Here is a 23,748-nt window from a genome sequence, read left to right on the forward strand (position 1 = left end):
ATATTCAATTTTTAAAAAAATGCATAATGGTCAAATAGGCTCTTAAACTATAAGCTAAAATGTAATTAGCTTCATAAACTAATAAAAGTTACAATTAAACCTTTTATTTCGCAATTAAACCTATAACTTCTTAAATTTATACAATTACCTCAATTTGCAAATAAACATAAGGTAATAGCAGGTAATTGCGATTTAAAAAAATAAAGAAATTTAAAAAAAAATTGGCCGAGGCCTTCTTCTCTGTCTAGATGGACGCGCGAAGCCATGGCCAGCTTCTTTGTCCAATTGGACGCAAACTGTAATGGTTGGCGGTCTGGCTTCTCCGTCCCACTAGATGGAGAAGAAGGCCCCAACCATTTTTTTTTCAATTTTTTAATTTTAAAGTATTTTTTAAAAAAATCACAAATACATGCTATTACTTTATGTTTACCTGCAAATTGTGCTAATTGCACAAATTTAAAAAGTTATAGACTTAATTACATAAATGTGAAAAAATGAAGGGCCTAATTGAAACTTTTGTTAGTTTATGGAACTAATTACATTTTGACTTATAATTTAAGGGCATATTTCACCCTTACCCCTAAAAAAAAAAAACTCAAAAATTGACAAACAATTTGCAACCACCAACCACCAAATTTCATTTTTCAAACTACGCTGTAAACAAATTATTGGTAAAAAATAATAATAAAAGAAGAAGAAGATAGATACAAAGATAAGAAAAAAGAATAATAAATACTTTTTAAAATCCTCTACTGTAATAAAGCTAGATCTTTTAAAAAAACAAAATTAGCTAACTTTTTCCTCCCTCACAAAATGTTTTTGATTGCCCCAACCTATTAGTTCTCAAATTTATTAAATATGGAAATGGTTGATATTCCAATAGTAATTTAATTGAGATGAATAAATATGGTAATGCTTAGTTAGCGGCTTGGCATTTTCAATATAACGATTGGTATACAATCATTTTGTAAATATGCATCTTCTTAACGATTGGTATACAAACGATCGCTAAACTTACTCATAAAGATTCTCAGAATGTAGCTTCTTATACTCAGCACCCAGATCAGACTGAATTGATTTAATGCGACAATTAAAAGAACGTTCAACTAAAGCACGAAACTGAGCAAAAATCGCATATAAAGTAGACTTCAAACGCATGGGAAAGAACCAAGTATATCGAGTAAAGTAATCAACAAATATCACAAAGTAACAACATCCATTAACTGAAGAAACGGGCGCAGGCCCCCAAATATCAGTGTATACTAAGTCCAAAACATGCAAACTAGAAGACTCAACCCGAGAGAGAAGGAAACGCGCAGATTTCCCCATCTGACAGGCACTACATAACGAATCTAAATGACTAGACGAACTAACTAAACAGGATTTCAGAATACGACTCTGAACCCGAGAATGAGGATGACCCAGGCGCCCATGCCACACAGAAGCCGACGCACGAGCCGAAAGAAAAGCAGACGCAGAAGAGACCGGTAGAATATACAAGCCACCCGAACTCTTACCGCGTAGGAGCACCGCCTTGGTGCGGATATCCTTCACAACAAAGAATGAGGGATAAAATTCAAAAAACACATTATTCTCAAAGGCAAATTTCTGAACAGAAAGTAAAGAAGCAGATAGCCCAGGAACATGAAGAACACGAGACATACTAAACGAACGTAAAGGAGTAGATATCGATGTATAGCCAACACTAGAAATAGACAAGGTCTTACCGTCACCAACACGTAATGAGTCACCACCTGTATAGACATCGGAGGCGGTCAGAACTCCACTATTCGGAGTAGCATGGTCGGTGGCACCAGTGTCAGGAGCAGGTTTGAGAATCCAACGACTCACCCGAGGAGGCATCCTGGTAAATCATATTAGCCTGCGAACTATCAGAATAGCGACGGTAACACGTCATAGCAGAGTGACCCGGGATGTCACATATTTGACACCGAACCGCACCGCCACCGCTGACCACCGCGTCGGCCACCTCGGCCGGAACCAGAACCGCGCCGAGCGAGATTCGCAACTCCAACAACTCCGCCGACCACCTGCGGATACTCACTGGCGAGAGAAAGCTCCTAGGAGCCCAACAAATCGGCAAGCTGCTCCAAGGTAAACGGCTCTGGGCGAGACGACAGCGAGGCAGTGAAAGCTCGGAACTCCGAACGCAGCCCCCGGAAAACATAGATGTTCTGTTCATCATCAGACACCGGCCCGCCAGCGAGCACCAAATCTTCGAGGAGGACCTTCACTCGGCCAATATAATCCGCAACCGAGGCTTCTCCCTGCTGGATGGTCTGCAACTGCGTGAGGAAGTGGACTGACCGGGCACGCGAAGTAGACGCCAAAGCCAGTTCGATGGACCACCACGCCACCATTGCCGTGTGTCGACCGAGCACAAGCGGCATAACCTCTTCACTCAAAGAGGAAATAATCATGGATAAAATCCCCTGGTCCTACTGCACCCAGGCGTGATACGTCGGATTCGACAGACGAACAACAGCAGCAGATGACGCCTCGTCGGCGGGAAGAGGCAGTGTAGCCGGCGAACAGGGAATGGTGCCGTCGACGAAGCCCATGAGGTTCTGACCCTTTAGAAAGGGGACTAGCTAAGCTCTCCAGAACACAAAATTCTGGCTAGTGAGTTTAATACTCACATAATGATGGGCCGAAGACAACGAGATCAGCACCGAAGGAACAACCACATCAGAAACAGTTCGCTCAGAAAAAACGGCGGCAGAACTGTCATTAGCGGCCATGGAAACAACCTAGCGATGATACCAGATTAGGTTTGTATATTTGAGTGTATCAATCGTATACAGATTACAGAGGAATAAATATATACTAATACAGAGTTATAGTTAGACTAGAAGTAATCTATATTTAAGAGTCCTAATAATAAATACATCACTTTGTTACAAATACAAACACTTCGACTATAATAGTACATCATCTCATATTGCTTTGTATACAACCACATACCAAGTTTTTGAATACACATTAAAGTTTGAATGTATCCCCTATACATTGTTGGCCGTGACATCTCTCCCTTGAATACCTAAAGTGCAATCAAGGTGCGCTTTGTTTGTACCTATATACATATAGAATCCTCATAGATATATAAATTGCATAATATATCAAACAACTAGGCAGAGATTAAACATGCTCTTGATACCAAATGTTAGAATAAATATACCAATATAATAATTGTAATAATCTAACCTCATTGTGGAAGCCAATAGGATCGTTTACCTCCAGCCATAGTTGTTGCATTGCTTGAAACTTAGGTTTAGAGTGTTTGTCTACTACTTGTCTCCTAAGAACTAGATGATGTAGTTGTTGTGTACCAATATAGGAGCAGTGGGAGGACCATGCATATATAGCCTACGTACCATCATTATAGGCTAAGTAACGGTTTTCGTTACTTCTGTTTCAAACCACAATAACATAATGACCATAAATGGTCTATTAAACTTGCACCACTAAATAGTGCCATAATGGAAAATGTTACACATGACACATTACCAATAAATTTAAAAAAAAAAAAAGAAAAGAAAAGAAAACAAGTACCGAAGATGAAGACATGACAATGCTACCCGAAACATAATTAAAAAGACTTAGACATTAAAATCAAAAGTAGTATTTATTTATATTATAATTTTTAGACTAAGTATTTAGACTAGAATTGTTTACAAAATTTCAAATACTTATTTTAATGACAATTATAATCAATCTCTCATATATTATCTTGCATTCATATACTTTGAATTACCAATTTAAATAAACAAATTGAACATTCAATTAATATGCATGAACATCTCATATATAATCTTGCATTGATATACTTTGAAGTACGTATTTAAAAATAAACATTAGACATTATCTCATTCGCGTAATGCGCGTGAAAAACTAAGTATATGTATTCGTTTTATCGACTTATTCTTCGTACAATTAAAAATATTCTATGCTCCTTTGTGGCCGCATCCCGGTTCACATTCCGGTTTTGAAGTCCAGCAAAGCCGGTCAGGGTTAAAATCATCAAGTGCACAGCACCAACATCCTTCGGGTACTGGGCAATCAGTGTGATAGCAAAATTCAAGAAGTTCTCCCCTATAACTCGCTTCTGTCCTGCCTGCTTCAAATTCAATTTTGGAAATCAACAAAATTAACGTGGCTTCTTATCAATTACCCAGTATTAATTAAATACGAATTTCATCAAATGTTATTTTAAGTCGGCTGTTTTTTTTTTTTTTAATACTACGGATTATATGACAATATAGTATTTGAAATTATTCAGTAGACCCGAATCTAAAATATACACCATTTACATAATGAATGTTTACAATTCAAACCGTGAACATTATGTAAATGGACACAGGTTGACCTTGTAAGGTGGACCAGGGTCCATGGTATAATTATTATTGTCCATATATACATACTTTCTTAATTAAGTTATTGAAGCACAAAAAGTTAATGCCTCCATTGGGATACGAACCTATGACCCCCTATTTGGGTGACTCACAGATGTGCAATTGAGCTACAAACTCCTTGATTTTCAGTGCTTGGCAAGAAGGGGGAAAATGTGGTCAATGAAAATTAAGGTATTAGTCAATGGAAAAGAAGGCATTTTTTTTTCCAGAAAATGATTTCCCCAAAAAAAAAAAAGCCATTTTCCGGCGTCTTCCCCTTCCTCACGGTTTGCCCTCCTTCATCGGCGTCTTTCTCCTCTTCTACTTCTGCTCTCACCTTACCAGAAAATTCCAAAAATCAGTCGGTCTCTGACCGAGAGACCGATTGGTTCCGCAAACCATTTGATCGACTAGTTTCGAATGTATTTTTTGTTATTTTATTGTGATTTTTTTTTGTTATGAATGAATGACTTGTTACAAGATATTTTTGTTGTGATTATTTTTCTTTTCTAGATTTTGATTTTCTTTTGCTTTGTTTCCTAGATCATTTTCCTGTTTATTTTCTGAAAAATGAACCAAACATACAAATACATTTTTCTTTTGTTTTGCAGCCAAACACATGCATGAAAGGAAAATGTTTTCTGGAAAATGACCCATTTTTCAGAAAACATTTTCATAAGTCATTTTCCAGCTTTTCAAATTGGCCCTAAATAAAAAGATAATTTTAACAGTATTTTGTTCATTTTTAAATTTTATCTATGTTGAAAAAGAAGAAGAAGAAAAATGTGAAATGTTACAAAAATGCACTTCGTATCTTCTTTTTTATTTTTATTATTAAATTAGATCATATTTTAGGTAATTAGATTAATTAGATGTTCCAAAAAAAAAAAGATTAATTAGATGTTCAACTCCTCTGCCATGGTGTACACCATGACTTGCTAGTGTTTACAGTAACCGTAAAGATTATATTAAAATATCATAGTTAAAAAAATTTAAGAACTACAAAGAAAAAACAAAACAAGAAGAAAGAAAAACAGATTTTTCTACTTTAATTTTATTCCCATACTATTGAACTATTTTCACATCCTTGATTGTTTATTTTTTCACATTTAATGCAAGACTTAAAAGCTTGCCACATTTGATTCAGTTTCTACGGAACATAGGCCTCCCAAAAAGTAACAAAGACGTGCAAAGGTTCCATCGGACCGGACGATAAATATGTACCCAAGCGTCCGGGCCCTGTACACATCGCCCCATCAACATAATTTTTTATCATTAACAATGAAATTAAACAATGCGCTATGTAAGTTATTTATCCTGAAGAACATAATTGTCATTTTTCATGTCCTTCAAAATAAGTAACTTACATAGCGCATGATTTAATTTGACAACTGATGATTTAAAATGTATTATATTGCAAGTAAAATGTATGTCAAAATGAATTATGTTTTCCTTAACTAAAATGTATATTTCATGTTAACAATTTAACATCATTTTCCCCGGATAGCTAAGAATTATAATTTTTTTTTTAAATGACTTCAAAAGTTATTTTCAAATTTTCAAACGAATTCTAAATATAAATTATAAAATGAAATTTACTAGAAAACAATTTGTACTTCAATATAATGGTATGCAAACTTAAATTTTCAACAAGTAAGCTAGAACGGTAAATTCAATATACCTAAAAGGCATGCTACACAATATTTACCTGAATTACATTATATTATAGGTACTTTTTTTTTTTGAAAATATATTATAGGTACTTAATCACAAAGAAGAATATCATTCTAAAAGATTACTCAAATAAGTAATTTTTTTAAAAATATATAACTCAATAATTTCTTATGAAATTAATGTGAGATTATATCATTATTTGACCCTTGGACAATTGTGATAGCTTCTGACGTGTCTCCAGCAAATGTTTTAAAAATATACCATGGGATAGGAGTTTTTCTTGTCATCCTCCCCCACCCCCCAAAAAAATACAAGGTAAAATATATAAATAATATTAAATGAAGGTATTCATTGTCAAACTTGGTCACTTTCTATCTCTCTGATCTCTCTCTATCTCTCTTTTTCAACCATTTTTTATCCTTAATAAATATTTCTCCATCGCTCTCATTTTATTTGTACTACTTATTATTCATTAGTCAAACAAACTTTTTTTTCTTTGTTTATTTTTTTTATTAATTTTTACTTATTTATAAATTTGATTTTTTTTGTCTTTAATAGTAATTTTAATATAGTTTCTAAATATATAAGTTTTATATACTAATACTAAACTTAATATTATGGAAAAATGAATTAAAAAAAATTCAGTCAAACCTCGTTAACCAAACAAATACATAAAATAAGACAGAGGGAGTATTTTTCATTCCTAATTTAGGTTAAACATTCAATCACCTCCTATTTTGACATTGTGTATAAACCTTTTAAAAAACAAAAAAAAAAAAAAAAACAAAGAAAACACGTTATATATTTATTTGTTGTCCATGAATTAGCTAACATCATAAATTAATAAAAAATAAAAAATAAAAAAAATATTAAATTCAAAAAAGTTCAATTCAATAATAACACATTAAAAGGTAAAAATTAATTAAGAGGCAACTTTTAGAAGAATATTGCATGCGGTGCTTTCTATTATTGAATTATTGCACATAGAGAGAGAGAGAGACAAACCAGATGAAACGATTAAAAGAACCACGAAGAAAACAAGCTTGATTGAAAGGCCCCCCACCATTGCTTATTTTGCCTTTGAGCCTTTGAGTATATATAGTGCACAACTAGTGAAGTTATGCTGAGCTTTTGTAATCCACTTATAAATAATTAAGAGTTTATTAACGAAATGGTCCCTCGACTATTATGAAATTACTAATTTGGTCCTTAACAATATTTTGTGTCCAATTAAGTCCCTCGACTTTGAAAATTTTAACCAATTTAGTCCTACGTTTATTTTACCGTTAAATCGGGACCAAATTGGTAATTTTGCTATAGTCAAGGGACCAAATTGGTAGTTAAATTTTCACTGAAATGGTCCTTTGACTATAGCAAAATTACCAATTTGGTCCCTTGACTATAGCAAAATTACTAATTTGGTCCTGATTTTAACGGATGTTTAACGTCAAAAATAACGGAGGACCATATTGGTTAAAATTTTCAAAGTCGAGGGACTTAATTGGGCACGAAAAATTGTCGAGGACCAAATTGATAATTTTGCAATAGTCGAGGGACCATTTCGGTAATAAACTCAATAATTAATTTCAAGCTTCAAATAAACTAAAGGAGTGATCTTAGTCATGATTTTGGCGTGAACTTTTTCGCCTAACAAATTTCTCTGTCATCAGCAGTTTAGAAATTGAAACTACATTAAAAATAAAATAAAATTTGAAACTACATTGGTTTTGAACAAACAGACATCATATGTAACTTTTAAAAAAAATAAATAAATATATACTTTTTACAATGATTTTTTAAAGAACCTGTCATAGAGAATATATATTTTGAAGTTAGATTCAAACATAATCTATACTATATATAAAAACAATATCCTCCTCCCAAATTTTCCCGCCTAAAATTAGGAACATTTTAGTAAAACCCTTAATTTTATTAATTATCCATATATATAATATATTCATAAAAATTAGTCATTCATATGTATTAATTATAATTGGTTATCTAAATCAGTCATGTATTAATTATAATTGGTTATCTTCCATTCATACATATTATAGTATATATAGGTTACATATATAATATAATATAATAATAATAATAATATTATAATATAATATAATATAATTATTCATACGTATTAATAGTATGGAGGTTACAAAATAATATAATAATATAATTTTATAATAAGCCATGTTGAGAATAAAAATGTTAAGAATTAAAATAAATTACATTTTCCTTTAGAAATTAAAATTAATTATACTTTCCTTTTGAAAATTTATACAAATTTATAATACCCACATTTTCTACATATAAATATAATGGATTAGTGACTTTGAAAATCACAATTGATACTAGCCATTGTTTCGTTGTGTTTCGATAGATATGCTTTTATAAATTTATTCTATTGATTTAGTTTCGGATCCATTGGGGAGAGGAAGATCTTAAGCCGGGGTATGATTAATATGTTTTATTTTGTTGATGATGGAATTATTTTAACTTTATATTGTTGTTGATGAAAGTGCTCATGGGGATTTTTTATGAATTGATTTTAACATTAGGTATAATTTTATAGAGCTGCTTTATTTGTTGCACAATTTTTTTTTGTTGACTTTAATTCTTTTTTCTTTAGCACTTACACAAGCATTCAATTGTCTATGTTTTAATATCAAGTTACCACAAATCTTCTCCTTGACAATCATTCGCTGGTAATGCATTTATAAGTATGAGTCATGCGGAACTTATATGAACAGTTCCTAAATCCTGATCCCAGAACATTCTATATGATTGTGTTCAAGTTAATTAATATTCTCCCTTGATGTAGAACATGGGGGTTGGGGTTGAAAATTACCACATAATAGAGCTTGTGGGGAGGGATCTTTTATACATGCTAGGTATTTTTTTCTTGCTATAGTGTTATTATTAGTTCACACTTTAGTTGTAAATTGGTTGTAGGTTTTTTTCAATTCGCACACTGTTGAAAATGGGTGTTATTTTTTAGACGGTTGCAATGAAATTTATCCCTAAACACGGCAAAAGTGAGAAGGGTATTCACAACATGAGGATGGTTTGAAGGCATACAGTAATAGTGTTGTTATTCATAGTTTAATGTATATACATAATTTTTATTTTCTTCTTACAGTATTTATTTGTTTTTTTTGAGATGTATTGAAAAGTATTTTTACAATATTGTTTTCATGAATTTGTGATTGGCTTCTATTTTCCCAATCCTCAACTTCAATTTTTCTAAGAAATACGATCTTTTTAAAAGTGTAATTTTTACTTTCGGACTTTAATTATTGTGGTATGATTACTTTTAGTCAATAGTTGTACTTTAAAAAAATGTCACATGCATAACATCCTTGATTTTTATTTTTGTCACAATAATTCAACTATAAGAGTTTATAAGAGAATGAAATAAATTACATGTTAGGACAAGAGACTTGAATGAAAAATATTACATGTTTTTTTGTGCGCGATAATATTATGATTAAGCAATCTCTTCATTGTTATCCGGTTGGTTTGTAGCCTCAATTTAAAATTTATTCTTATTAAGATAATAATAATAATAATAATAATAATAATAATAATACTTCGTAATAATAATAATAATCCAAAATTCTTAATATAATTTCTTAAAATAATTTTCATAATATTAATAATTAATAATATAATAATAATAATAATCCAAAACTCTTTAATAAAAGTTCCTAATTAAATTTTCCTATTAAATTCGTTTATAACATTAACTACAAATATAAAATTAGAAAAAATTAGCATAATTGATACTAGCTAATCAATTTCCTAATATAATTCTTCTAATAACCATATATTATTTACCATTTAAATAACCCGTGGTAATTATCAATCGTATTTAACATCTAAATTTATTATGGTAATTAAACATAGAGAATACCTTCTTACAACGATTTTATTTATTTTTTACTTTAAATAATACAATATCAATTATCCGTGCATTTCCTTTGACTACTTTTAAATAAAATCTTAAAAATTATGACAATTAAATAATTAATACTTTCCGTAATATAAATTTTATCTAATAAATTAAAGAAATTGGTAATACACATATTACGTCCATAATTAAAGGAGATTAAAAAAATTATGATAATTATTCCAATTCACATATTATTATGCTTGTGAATTACTTCCATATAATTATGCAAATTATTACACATATAAAATTATGCCAATGTTTATTTTTGAATAAAATCTTAATAATTATGAAAATTAAGAAATTAATTCACAGATTATAGTTTTATTAATCTATTTTTTATATTTGACGTAATATAAATTTTATCTAATCAATTAAGGAAATTTATCGTACACATATTACGAACATAATTAAAGGAAATTAAACATACACATATTACGTTCATAATTAAACAGACATCATAATTAGCATAATATTAATTAAGAATAATGTATACTCCTTAATTACCATATAGTAATCATAAACATTGATATATAAAATGGCTAAAGTTTCAACATTGGATGCATGAGTTAATACCCAGTATAGTCCTTGACTATAGTGATTTTACTCAATTTAATCCTAAATGACTTTTTGTGCGCAATTTAGTCATCGACTTTGATGTTTTTACCCAATTTAGTCCTTTGTTAAAAATTCTGTTAGTTAACGGTTAGAAATAGGGTCCTAATGGTAATTTCTCATCCTTCATCCCATTTAGGATGATTCCTTCTTCTTCCCCTTATTAAGATCCACGCAGAAATGTAAAATTTTCATACCAAATCAACTTCAACCCTAAATAAATAAATACAGAGTAAATAAATATTTGGGTACGAAAATTTACATTTCTGCGTGAATCTTAATAAGGGGAAGAAGAAGGAATCATCCTAAATGGGATGAAGGATGAGAAATTTCCATTAAGACCATATTTCTAACCGTCCACTAAAATTTTTTTTAACAAAGGACTAAATTGGGTAAAACCATCAAAGTCGAGGACTAAATTGAGCACAAAAAGTCATTTAGGACTAAATTGAGTAAAACCACTATAGTCGAGGACTATATTGGGTATTAATTGGACAATCATTTGCTCAAATTCAACCAATGATAACATCAGAAAACATAATCGATTGATGAACTCAATTCTTCAATTGCATAATACAATATTCGACGTTATAATTTACATAATTGTATATCAATTTAAATATTCTTAACATTTTATAGTAAATCTATTCCGTGCAACGCACGGGCGAAAATACTAGTTATATAAATAAAATTACATAAAGCCGATACACTGCTACCAAATAGTGATTTTCTAACTTTTTCTTTTGGAATTCCTATGTTGATTTGTGAGTGCAGATATATTGGTGTAGCAGTTTAGCAAAAGAAACTTCGGTTGAAAAATTAGCTATTTTTGAAATGTAAAATAATTAGGTATAATTTTGAGTGGAGTCCACTGTTCTCCCAATTTGAGTTGAGTCAAGGTAGATTCAGGTTCTCTTAATTGAGAACTTTAATTCGATATATAATATACTTGAAATGAATAATTGGTAAATTAAAAAAATTATTCTCAAAGTGTGCACATTTGAATTGGAAAAAAATTGGAGTTAGGAAGACTTTTAAAGAGCCTTTGTTGTACATTGCAAAAAGAAATGAGTTTGCACTAATATATATATACATATATATATATATATACATACATATATATATATATATATATATATATATATATATATATATAGAATCCTAATCATATGAGAACTATGCCCCCAAGTGAGAACGTGAGGACAAATCTAAACCATTAATCTGCAAGATCTGACGGATGAGAGCCACTATGCACGCAGGCCGTCAATCGTCGCGCATGCAGGTCAAGTTACACTACTTTGCTTGTTGTGTAAGTTAGGTTTTCGGCTTTGCAGGTTGCGACACACCGTAGCGAAGGCTGACCGGTCAACCTACGGTAGACCGATCGGTGGCTTTCCTTCGGAGCGATTCCAAGAGTGATCCTAGAGCATGCATCTTCTCTTGTCACGAGGCTTATCGGTATGAGCGGTATGGTTGATCACAAGTGATTTATTTCAGTCGAGTTGATGGCTATGACAGACCAGTGGAGTGACTTCTTGTCGGACTGACTATACGAATTAGTCCTTTAAGCGTATTTACCCATTAGTATATATAGTTTTGTAGTAAATTTTGGTGTCTTCTATTTAAATTGTACACCGTATAAGATAGATACTTTATCTATATATAATAAGACAAAGTAGCATTTTATTTTCTTTTGTGACATCACATGATTGGAGTAAGAATCAAAATCTTTCTGTATATTTGGCATAATTAATAATAACTTTTATGCACACGCATACAATAATTAAATGAAACCAAGCAACACCCACAATAAGAATTTAAAAAAAAAAAAAAAAAACTAGCTTATCTTGTATGTTTCTTATATATACAAGCAAAATAATTAAAAAAGCTAGCTTGCATATGTTTCTCATATATACAAGCAAATTAATCAAAGCCAAAGAAAGAGTAGAAATCAAGAGAGAGAAAAAAAAAAGCATGGCAATTATCTCAGATGAAGATATACATCTATCTCAGATGGTCAGAAACTTCATAGAATTGGATGATTCTTCATCATCATCATCATCTTTCCCATGCGCCAACAATAATCCTTCTGATTATTGGACCCTTCAAGTTGAATTCTTCGACCAAAACCCCACCACCTTTCTCTCTCTGCAGGTAAGTGTGAACTCCGATGTAGTGTTGACTTGTGGTTTACTTTTGTTTGATGTTTTTAGGTCTTGGGCACAACAATAATACATAATAAAATTTGTGGGTTTTTTGTTTTTAAAGGAAACTCTTGAGAGTGTCACAGATTCAGAGGCGGAGATTCTTGGGAAAATCTTGTTTTATTGGAGAGAAGTGAGGAATTTGGAGGCTGAGAAGCTGAGGAAATGGATAGTAAGCAGATTGAGAATGGATGACTATGAAGCTTCCCTATGTACAACTTCTTGGGTCACTACTTTTGGTCGCCCTTCAGGTATTTCTCAACCCATTTTCTTCCCTTTTAATTTACTCTTTCATATATACTAATATGCAAAAATTTTCTACAGAATAATTTTTTTTAAAAAAAAGCTGAGTATTTTGTGCTTGAAAAAGTGATTATTTCTATTATTTCCCCCCTACTTTCTTTTTAGACATGATAATATTCAAATACAAATTAAAGTATCAAATTCTCTGTATATGCGTGTGTGTATATATATATATATAAGGTCACACTCAGATGCGAATTGTGCTTCCCGTGCGAACTGAATGAATGCACTACAATGATTACACAAATGCACTGCAACTACAACATGAATGCAGCTACAACATGAATGCTAGCATGTCTGGGAGTAGTTGCGGTGCATTCGTGTAGTAGTTAGGATGCATTCCTTCAGAAGTGTGCGCGCTTGTTTATATATATGTGCCCGTTCACTTTCAAAGGCATACTGCGCACCCACATATATGTGCAAATTTCTTTTAAATTTATGTTAGGCAATAGCTCACATTCCCTTATAAGAATTCAATTGACAAACTATCGGTTAGGGGAAAATGGTGTGGGTTAAAAACCCATATATAGGATTTAATTTCATGGAAAAAAAACATTCTACATGATAACAACACAAAAATATACTTTGAATTAGTCAATTGCACGCAATGAAATTGTTGCTTGAAAGCATCATCATGTGAAGTATATACATAACAAGTCAACTTTATATAATTAAGTTAAATTTGTGCATTTGTTAAAGTAAACAATTTTTAAGAGATCAAGAGAGTATATTTAAAGCCAAAGGGTAGCTCAAGTGGCAAAGGAGCTTCTATATATGTGTGGAAGAACTCCAGAATAATATGGGTTTTATTTCCAAAGCCTGCTCCGCTCCTGTGCTTCTCGGAGCGTGTGGGGATTAGTCGGGTGGACCTGAACCGTTAATAAACAGACGGAGAAAAACCCGGAATACCTTGTGGGTTTACACCAGACAAAAAAAAGAGAGTATAATTACAATGTGCTTACATATATATATCAATTGCTATTATGAGGTTGATTTAAGGTGAAATTTTGTGATCAAATGTGAAACCTATGGTTGAATTCTACTACATTTCAAATATACTATTCTTTTAATTTATTTTTATTTTGATTATTTTTTTCGTCTGTGTTGTAGCATTTCGATTCAGGGATTGTTATGAGTACATTGATGTGATGATGAAGAGTGATAGCAATGGGGGTGAGAGTTTGAGGCTAATAGTGGACACAGATTTCAGGTCACAATTTGAGTTGGGAAGGCCAACACAGGCCTACAAAGAACTCTCAAACTCTCTCCCTACCATTTTTGTTGGGACTGAGGACAAACTCCACAGCATCATCTCCTTGCTATGTGCAGCTGCCAAACAGTCCTTGAAAGAGAATGGCCTTCATGTACCTCCATGGAGAAAAGCTTCTTACATGCACTCCAAATGGCTGTCTGAAAATTGCAAAAAATCTTCCTTCTCACCCCTTTGCACATGACACATATAGCATAGGAAGATTATATAGTATTTCTCCAGTTCTTGGATATGGGTTATGAAAGATATGATGTTTGATGGTTTGATAAAGGAGTAAGATTTTATTGCTTTTCTTTTCCTTTATGGCCAAAGTTTTGGGACATTGTTTAATTTTTGTATATTGCTTTCTCTCTCTCTCTCTCTCTCTCTCTTTTTTTTCCTCTTTTAAACATTAGGGTGTTCTAATTGAGCATATAATACATAAGGCAAATTTTCCTCTAAGACATCTCATGAGTCTCAATTCGTGAAATGGATCAAGTTATTAGAAGAATTTGGGTCTTATGGTATATGGGTTTAGTAATATTATTTCTAACAATCTGTCTATTACAATTTTACTATAAAGTATTTCCTTTATGTTATAAAGTATTATATTTAAGACTTAAAGTATTGATTATATCTGCAGTTTTATTACGTAATGATACTTTATTGTGCGAAAGAGACAATTTTGAAAAGCTAAAAAAATCACTGCAATCCCATGACTATTGAGGTAAAAGAAGAGTGGGTGAGACCATCTTCGTAGGGGCAAAAATGCTAAAATGGTAGACGCTTGAATTAGAGAAAGTCCTAGAAGATGAAAGTGGGAAATTAAATGCTGAATCTATTAACGAGAGGCTTGTGTCACACTTTACACTAAGAATGTGACCTTTGGGGCCAATTGTGAAAGTTGATGGTTGAGCTTGTATGTTCTTCCTAGCAATTAAAGTCAACCTGACCTATTTTAGGGGTGGGGGCTTATGAGTGAAAGGTAAACTACTACATACCTTTGTGTGTTTGAGAGCACTCGGTAAGAACTTGTTTTACTTCTATCCTGGTTTGAGATTCGTGAATGTGTAGACCCATTGTGAGTCATACATATATTCTTGTACGGTTTTGAGGATGATTTCAACTCATGACAATTTATTGACTGCTTGTTGCATTTATTCCTTGGAATTGTTACCTTTGCTTGAATTTTTTATTTTGTGGGTATATCTTTTGCAAACCCTCACGAGATCGTACTTGTCCACTAGGAAAATCTAGCTAGGGGTTTAAATGGATTGTTGTATGAAACGTGTTTGTTTAGTGGTGGTGTGGAGGTGGTAAAACGAAGAATAAGTTCCCCGAGTGTCGTGTTCACAAGGATGGTAACTTGGAGAGCTTAGTCGGTCTACCGTTAATTACCGCAACAACTTGGAGTCGAGAGCATAAAGCATTGGGTCAACAAAAGTAATATAAATGAACTAAACACTAAATCAAAGCAAGGCAAATAGGATTAGGACTTGTCGGATCTTACACTCTCGGGCTACGGGATTGAATTGCCGTTTGGCCTAGCTAAAGGGACTACACGCACGATACCGAGTGGCGTCACACTTGGTCTCCCAATCCTCATTCGGTTGGGGAATTTCATCGAACACTTGGTCTACGAATCCCCTCCGGACCTCATCCTTCCAGATAAAGGGCGGGAGATGTGAGCATCGAGCTCTCAGATACTTGCGATATCTCGCCAAGTGTGTGATCTTAGGTTCTTGGAGAGATCGGGGCCCTCGATTCCACAAGATCAACTACAATTACACCCACAACATAGCTAGAACAAAGGTAAATCAATTCCCAATTCAACAATCTCAATTCATGAGTGCAAGAACCTAAATTCCTAATCCAATCCTAAAGACTAGCCACTAGCAAACATGATCATCAAAATTATCAATCCAATTTTCAATCTCAAAGCAAGAATGTAAAGCAAGAATGTACATTGACAAAATTCTAATCACAACTCAAAGAAAAGAAATGAAGATCACCAAATAGGAATTGAAAGAATTACAAGGAAGTTAATAGAGCTTGTTACCAAATTGAATGATCCAAATCACAATCTGATCTTCCCAATCTTGATTTCTCCACTTCCTCTCTCTAGATTCTCAACCCTAGCTCTCTAATATAAGAAATTGAAAGTGTAAAACTGAAATTGAACTCCCCATCAAAGCTGAAATTGCTCCCATTTAAATACTTCCTACGCTAGGCATAAGTTTGCATGGGGCGCTACTATATTGGAAAGGTTCCACGCTATCTCCACACGTGGACATGGTGTTTTCCCCTCCTTTTTAGCTTCTTTGTTTGCTCGGGCTGGTTTTGAGCGTGCTACGATCGGTTCTTCTTCCCGTTGATTGTGTGCATCTTCTCCTGACCACTTCACGTACGGCCCCGAACCTAGTGAATTACTTCAAAGACATTCTAAAAGTAGTAATCTTACAATTGTTAGCACATCAAAGCGTAAACACCATACATCGGCTCACTCAAAGGCATTTAAATGATACCAATACTCCTTAATTGACCCGAAAGGTAGGTACTTTTGGCACCTATCATTGTACATGCTAAGTGCAACCGTGCCACTTATGAAAGTGGTTTATCCTTTTTTTTTTTTTTTTGGTGTGTTGGTTGAAGTTTTCACTCATTTTGGATTTTGCTTAAGGGAAAGCAAAAACATAAGTGTGGGTATTTGATTAGTGCTCAAATACACTTATTTCCATTAGCTATTTCATATCGATTTGGTCTTTTTCTTGTTTAGATCGATTCAATTTGGTACTTTGTTCTTTATCATTAGGTTTTTAGGTATTTCTAAGCAAGAATGGCATACGATAGTTTACAACATGCTAGAGTATTTTGGCCATAACTCTATCATATTGTATTTTCCCTTAAAAGTATTACATTTACCCTTATAAGTAACAAAAATTTTATTTTTGATTAGTATTGCATTTGAGCATATAAGTATAACATTTGTGCATATAAGTGTTATATTTGCATCTTGACCCGACCCGACCCGTCTCATAGTGAGACGGTCTCACACAAGTTTTTGCCTAATAATTTTAGGAAAAAAAATATTGACATTTGTTATGAAAAATTGTATTTTTATTTGTTTTCCTTTAGGGCTCATTTGGTTCGCGGAAAATATTTGAAGGGAAGTAGAAGTGAAATTCCGTGGAAAAGTAGTTACCAGTAAGATAAATTATGTTGTTTGGTTGGTAAAAAAGAAGTTGCTGGGAAGATAAATTCTATTGTTTGGTTGGATTTAAAATGGTAAAGAATAATGTGTATAAAGACCTAAATGCCACTATTATTATTATTATTACTCCGTATTATTATTATTATTATTATTAATGTTAACCCTGCAGCCCATAACCCATCTCTAACCCACCAGGCAAGAGCCCACAACCCATAACCCATAACCAATTCCTAATATAACAAACCCCTTCCCCTAAGTGCAACCCCATTGCTGCAACAGATTGAAGATCGGCGCATCGCAGAAGGCAAGAGAGGAGAAGAAAATGGGAGGATCGAATATGGCGACCTGGTGTTCAGAGATGGTAATTATGGGTTCACTCGTTTCTTGACTCTGGTTGGCCGTTTTCGTTGTTTTTTTTTTTTTAATTTTAATTTATGAATAAAAAAAATCTAGGTTTGTTGTATGTTTTAAGTTTTGAGGATGAAGATGAGTTTCTTGTTTGATTAGTTTGTTGATTTGGCTTGATAGTATTTTCATTTTTTTTTTGGTTAAAAAAATCTGTGGTTTTTGGGGATGAAGATGAACTGGTTGTTGTGTAAAGTCTCAAATATGACAAAAAAATTTGCAGGGGTAATCAAGGAGGATGAAGCTAAGGGTAGGATAGTCCAACAAGCTCAATCTTTCTTCCCATCTACAACGGAAAACAAAATACCAGGTGGAGGCTCAGATTTTGTTTTCCTCATATTTGAGGAATTAGTTTTCCAATGGAAAATAATTTCCATGAACCAAACACCAGAAAACATGCTTTTCCTCAAATTTTAGGAAAATGTTTTCCTTGAAAGTGCTTTTCCGGCGAACCAAACATGGCCTTAGTTATACCCAATGTTAAAAAAAAGTTAGGCGTTTGATAATTTTTTTTAGAGTTGATAATTATAATTTGTGTAAATATGATTACTACTATTACTAAGTGACTAAGTCCGTATTATATATTTTTTTTGAAAGAAGTCCGTACTATATATATAACCAAATGATCAAAAATGTAATTTTTCCTATTATATATGTAGATAAATGTTTCGCAACCCATACGGGTAGCTTAAATGGTTCTTAGGTGATAAATTGTGTAAAAGAAAACACGATCGAGTCTTGATATCCTCTTATAAGTATAACTCGTTATAAAAATCATCTACTAATCCTCTCACTTAATAAGTCTCTGGTCCATCAGAATTTATCATTCAACAATCTTGTTAAACTTAAATGTGGAATTTTTAGGACGAAAAAATTTTGCCTTTGTATCAAGATAATTGTTCCGTAAGGATGCATTGGACGGAGCAAAATTTCATCCCCGCTCGTGCCTTAAAGACAAGGCACACTTATTTCGCAAATTATATGGTGGACCATGGTCCACAATGCATTGTGGACCATGATCATGGCTGATACTGCAGTTGTGTTGAACGGATACTACAGTTATGTTGAAAAGATACTGCAGTTGTGTTGAAAGGAAACTGCAGTTGCGTGGAACAGAGGACATTCATCCGTTCAACACAACTGCAATATCCTTTCAACACAAATGCAGTATCCGTTCAACACAACTGCACTATCAGTTCAACACAACTGCAGTTCCAAACGGATGACACGGCCTTTGTTCCGCGCAATTGCAGTTTCCTTTCAACGCAACTGCAGTATCCGTTCAACACAACTGCAGTATCAGTTTCACACAACTGCAGTATCAGTCATGATCCATGGTCCACGTATAACGACTGCACTTATTTTACTTTTTGACGCCCAATTGTTGTTTTGCTTGCCGAAAGTGCCTGAAATACAATGGCCCACTTCTTTTACTTTTTGGGATGCCCAATTGTTCTAGTGCGGCAAATTATATGTGCTTACTGATGCATACGTGCGGCAAATTATATGGATGCCTCATTAATTACAATTGTTATGCCATGGAACCGGATCCATCTTGCAATGTGAATTCGGATCTATATTCACAATTTCATAACTCTATATTTGTAATTTCATAATTTTATGTTCACATTTTCATAACTTCATGTTCATATTTTCATAACTCTATGTTTACAATTTTATAATTCAATGTTAACAAATTCATAACTTCATGTTCACAATTTCATAACTCTATGTTCACAATTTTATAATTCTTTTTTGAAGATACAATTTTATAATTCTATATTTACAATTTCATAACTCTATATTCTGAACATAGAGTTCTAAAATTATGAACATAGAGCTCAAAATTACACATATAAATTGTGAACATAGAGTTTTAAAATTGTGAATATAGATTTATAAAATTATGAACATTGACACGGGTCCATTTTGAGTCCACCTTGCAAGGTGGACCCGAGTCCATAACATAATTTGTCCTTTAATTATATGTGCGGCAAATTAAAAAAAAAAAAAATCGTTCCTGACTTAATATGGTCACAAAATTGTATTAAAAAGACTTTATTTATTTTAAAATAAAAATTATTAGAACTTGATTTTTATTTTGAATCATAATCATCTAAAATAACACTCATCTTTACAATTACTTCTATCACAAATTAAATATAGCATTTTGTTAATCTTGAAAACAATTAATTTTATTTTATATTAATTAATTTTAATTTTTAAATATTATATTAATAATTTAATTATTTTAATTTCAATACTAGGCATTAATTTGTGTTTGTGTGTGTAAAAGAGTGGTCAATATTAAGGTTGTAAAGGCTAATATAAAATATGTTGGTGTAATAATGTGCATTAATAAGTTATACATTTTGATTTCATTGTTATACAATGATAAATTATTTTCATATTTAGCGTCATGATAAATTATTTTCATATTTAGCGTCCTTTAAAAATTTAGAAAATTATTTTTGAAAGTTATTTATGATCCACACAGTTGTGTAGACTATGATTCATGTAATAATAATTGGGTGAAAGGAACTTATCCATCTTTAACCAAACTAGTATTTTCACCCGTGCGTTGCACAGAATGAATTTGTTATAATATTTTAAGAAATATTTGAATCGATATACAATTATATAAATTATAACATCGAATATGAGTATGAATAAGTGTATAAATGCAATTATAGTATGAGTCTTCCTTGCATGCAACAAATATCACAAAAATTCAGTGTTCTAAAATAAGTGTATAAATGCAACAGGTAAATAATTTACATTATTGCATCATATTCATTAATTTAATTACTTGTCGGTTAGTTATTGCAAGATCTTGAGGTACACTTATATTTTGATATTCAGTAAGTATAACTATATTAGAGAAAAATTTACATGGGAATAATGGGATAATCAGTTGAGTAATTGTTTGTTGACCGTAGAGCGTTGTGTTGGAGGAAGAAGATGATATATAGTGAAGATGATATTGCCCTTCACTATATATCATCTTCTTTCTTCAACACGTTGATATTCTCTGGATAAATAACTGTTGGAAAAAAATTAGCATAAAATGGCATTTTACTGGCAATATTGTGGTACAAATATATGTGGGGTCCACTTTCGATTTCGGTCGGGTCAAAGTGGATTCGTGTTCTTCGTAGTTAGACAAAAAGATTGATATATTGTACGCTCAAAACTGATAATGGGTGAATGAGAAATTAGTTCTCAAAGTTGACCCATTTGAGTTAGAAAAATATAGAGAAAAACATTTCAAGTAACTTTTGTCCACATTGGTTTGAGAAGTGGTTTGCACCACTACTTATACAAAAATTTTTCTAAGGCTTATTGAATTGTATAACATAGAGGCTCTCTCACGCGCGCGAGAGGGGGGGGGGGGGCAAATGAAATCCCAAAATGAACTTAAAAAGGCTTGACTCGTGCGCCGGCACCTGCATGCACGAATGTTGTTCAGAAAATTGGTTGGCCTTGCGGGTTGAATTATGCCAAATTTTCATATTTTTTATAATATTACGCAAACCATACCATAATAATATCGGTCTATTTTGGGTGGTAAGTTAAAACTGAGTATATTGTTTTTATTAATAGTATAGATTGCATTGCAGAGAAATATATATACTGAATTACTACCATTAGTAATTCGAGTCTAGAATTGTATTACGAATAGGAACGTAGGGAAGAATATATTTTATTAGGAATTCTATTTTAATTTACAATTGTATTAGGGATAGGAATTGTATTACCATATTTTACAATATTACGCAAACCATAATATTATAGGTCTGTTTTGGACGGGAAGTTAAAACTGAGGATATTGTTTTTATTAATAGTATAGATTCCATTGCAGAGAAATATATATACTGAATTATTACCATTAGTAATTCGAATCTAGAATTGTATTACGAATAGGAACGTAGGGAAGAATATATTTTATTAGGAATTATATTTTAATTTACAATTGTATTAGGGATAGGAATTGTATTACCATATTTTACAATATTACGCAAACCATAATATTATAGGTCTGTTTTGGACGGGAAGTTAAAACTGAGGATATTGTTTTTATTAATAGTATAGATTGCATTGTAGAGAAATATATATACTGAATTATTACCATTAGTAATTCGAATCTAGAATTGTATTACGAATAGGAACGTAGGGAAGAATATATTTTATTAGGAATTATATTTTAATTTACAATTGTATTAGGGATAGGAATTGTATTATCATATTTTACAATATTACGCAAACCATAATATTATAGGTCTATTTTGGGCGGGAAGTTAAAACTGAGGATATTGTTTTTATTAATAGTATAGATTCCATTGCATAGAAATATATATACTGAATTATTACCATTAGCAATTCTAGTATAAAATTGTATTACGAATAGGAACGTAGGGAAGAATATATTTTATTAGGAATTCTATTTTAATTTACAATTGTATTAGGGATAGGAATTGTATTACCATATTTTATAATATTACGCAAACCATAATATTATAGGTCTGTTTTGGGCGGGAAGTTAAAACTGAAGATATTGTTTTTATTAATAGTATAGATTGCATTGTAGAGAAATATATATACTGAATTATTACCATTAGTAATTCTAGTCTAGAATTGTATTACAAATAGGAACGTAGGGAAGAATATATTTTATTAGGAATTCTATTTTAATTTACAATTATATTAGGGATAGGAATTGTATTACCATATTTTACAATATTACGCAAACCATTGATAGATCTGTTTTGGGCGGGAAGTTAAAACTGAAGATATTGTTTTTATTAATAGTATAGATTGCATTGCAGATAAATATATATATTGAATTATTACCATTATTAGCAATTCTATATTACGAATAGGAATTGTATTACCATATTTTATGATTTACCATTAGTAATTCGAGTCTTACAATTATTAGGAATTCCAATAGATGTCAACAATTCGATCCAGCAATATAGGGATGTCAACAATTCGATCCAATAACCAACCGTGTGTACACCCAACAAAAAACCTGCAATATATGGGCACAAGAGTCAGTATTGACTCTACCGAAGCTCGAACCTACCACCTCTCACATAAAGAGAAAGATTTGATGCCACTGGACCACAAAATCCTTGACAACTTAATTCCTACTTTATTTCTCCATAAAGTTATAATTTTTTCCGTCTCTAATTTTCACTTTTTTTAAGTACTATTGACTATAATTTCCACTTTACTACCAAATGCCAGTGAAGTGAATGGTATTTCTTTTAAAGAAAATATTACAGACTCTTATTTTTTACTCCACATTTCTACTCTCTCTTACAAATTCTTGATGTAGACACTTTAGAACCCACATAAATGACATGACATAATAAAAATAACTAATCTTTATTTGACATATCATAAAGGCCTTGTTTGGTAAATAATTAGCCTATCAGTCAATTTTGACTTATTTGACCACTATTAATTATTTGATTTCGTTAAAAAATCAATATAAGTGTTTGGTTAATAAGCTTTTTGTAACTCTAAAATACTAAAATTCAAAAGGCTACTCAATACAGTCATTTCAATTAACTTTTTGAGAAAAGAAATTACACCAAATAACTAATCTACCAAACAACTTTTTACAATTAACTAATGTTATCAAAATCATATCTTCTAACCCAATCAACTAACAGCCATTTATCAAACATGGTCAAAGTAAAAGTGTGAAAATAAAATTT

At 31.9% G+C, this 23,748-nt stretch overlaps 1 protein-coding gene and 1 long non-coding RNA gene across 2 annotated transcripts; both read left to right on the plus strand.

The window, feature by feature from the left end:
- The first annotated feature begins 12,554 nt into the window (after positions 1 to 12,554).
- Positions 12,555 to 14,759, plus strand: LOC116020973. The gene is made up of 3 exons (XM_031261556.1): positions 12,555 to 12,804; positions 12,919 to 13,105; positions 14,268 to 14,759. The coding sequence occupies exons 1-3, from the start codon at positions 12,625 to 12,627 to the stop codon at positions 14,609 to 14,611; spliced, it is 711 nt and encodes a 236-aa protein (XP_031117416.1). The 5' UTR covers positions 12,555 to 12,624; the 3' UTR covers positions 14,612 to 14,759.
- Positions 14,760 to 17,898: 3,139 nt separating this feature from the next.
- Positions 17,899 to 18,633, plus strand: LOC116018767. The gene is made up of 2 exons (XR_004098591.1): positions 17,899 to 17,978; positions 18,246 to 18,633. It is a non-coding gene; the product is annotated as an uncharacterized LOC116018767 (long non-coding RNA).
- The last annotated feature ends 5,115 nt before the right edge of the window (positions 18,634 to 23,748 follow it).

This window comes from Ipomoea triloba, chromosome 5, assembly GCF_003576645.1.
Source record: "Ipomoea triloba cultivar NCNSP0323 chromosome 5, ASM357664v1".
NCBI classification, from domain to species: domain Eukaryota; kingdom Viridiplantae; phylum Streptophyta; class Magnoliopsida; order Solanales; family Convolvulaceae; genus Ipomoea; species Ipomoea triloba.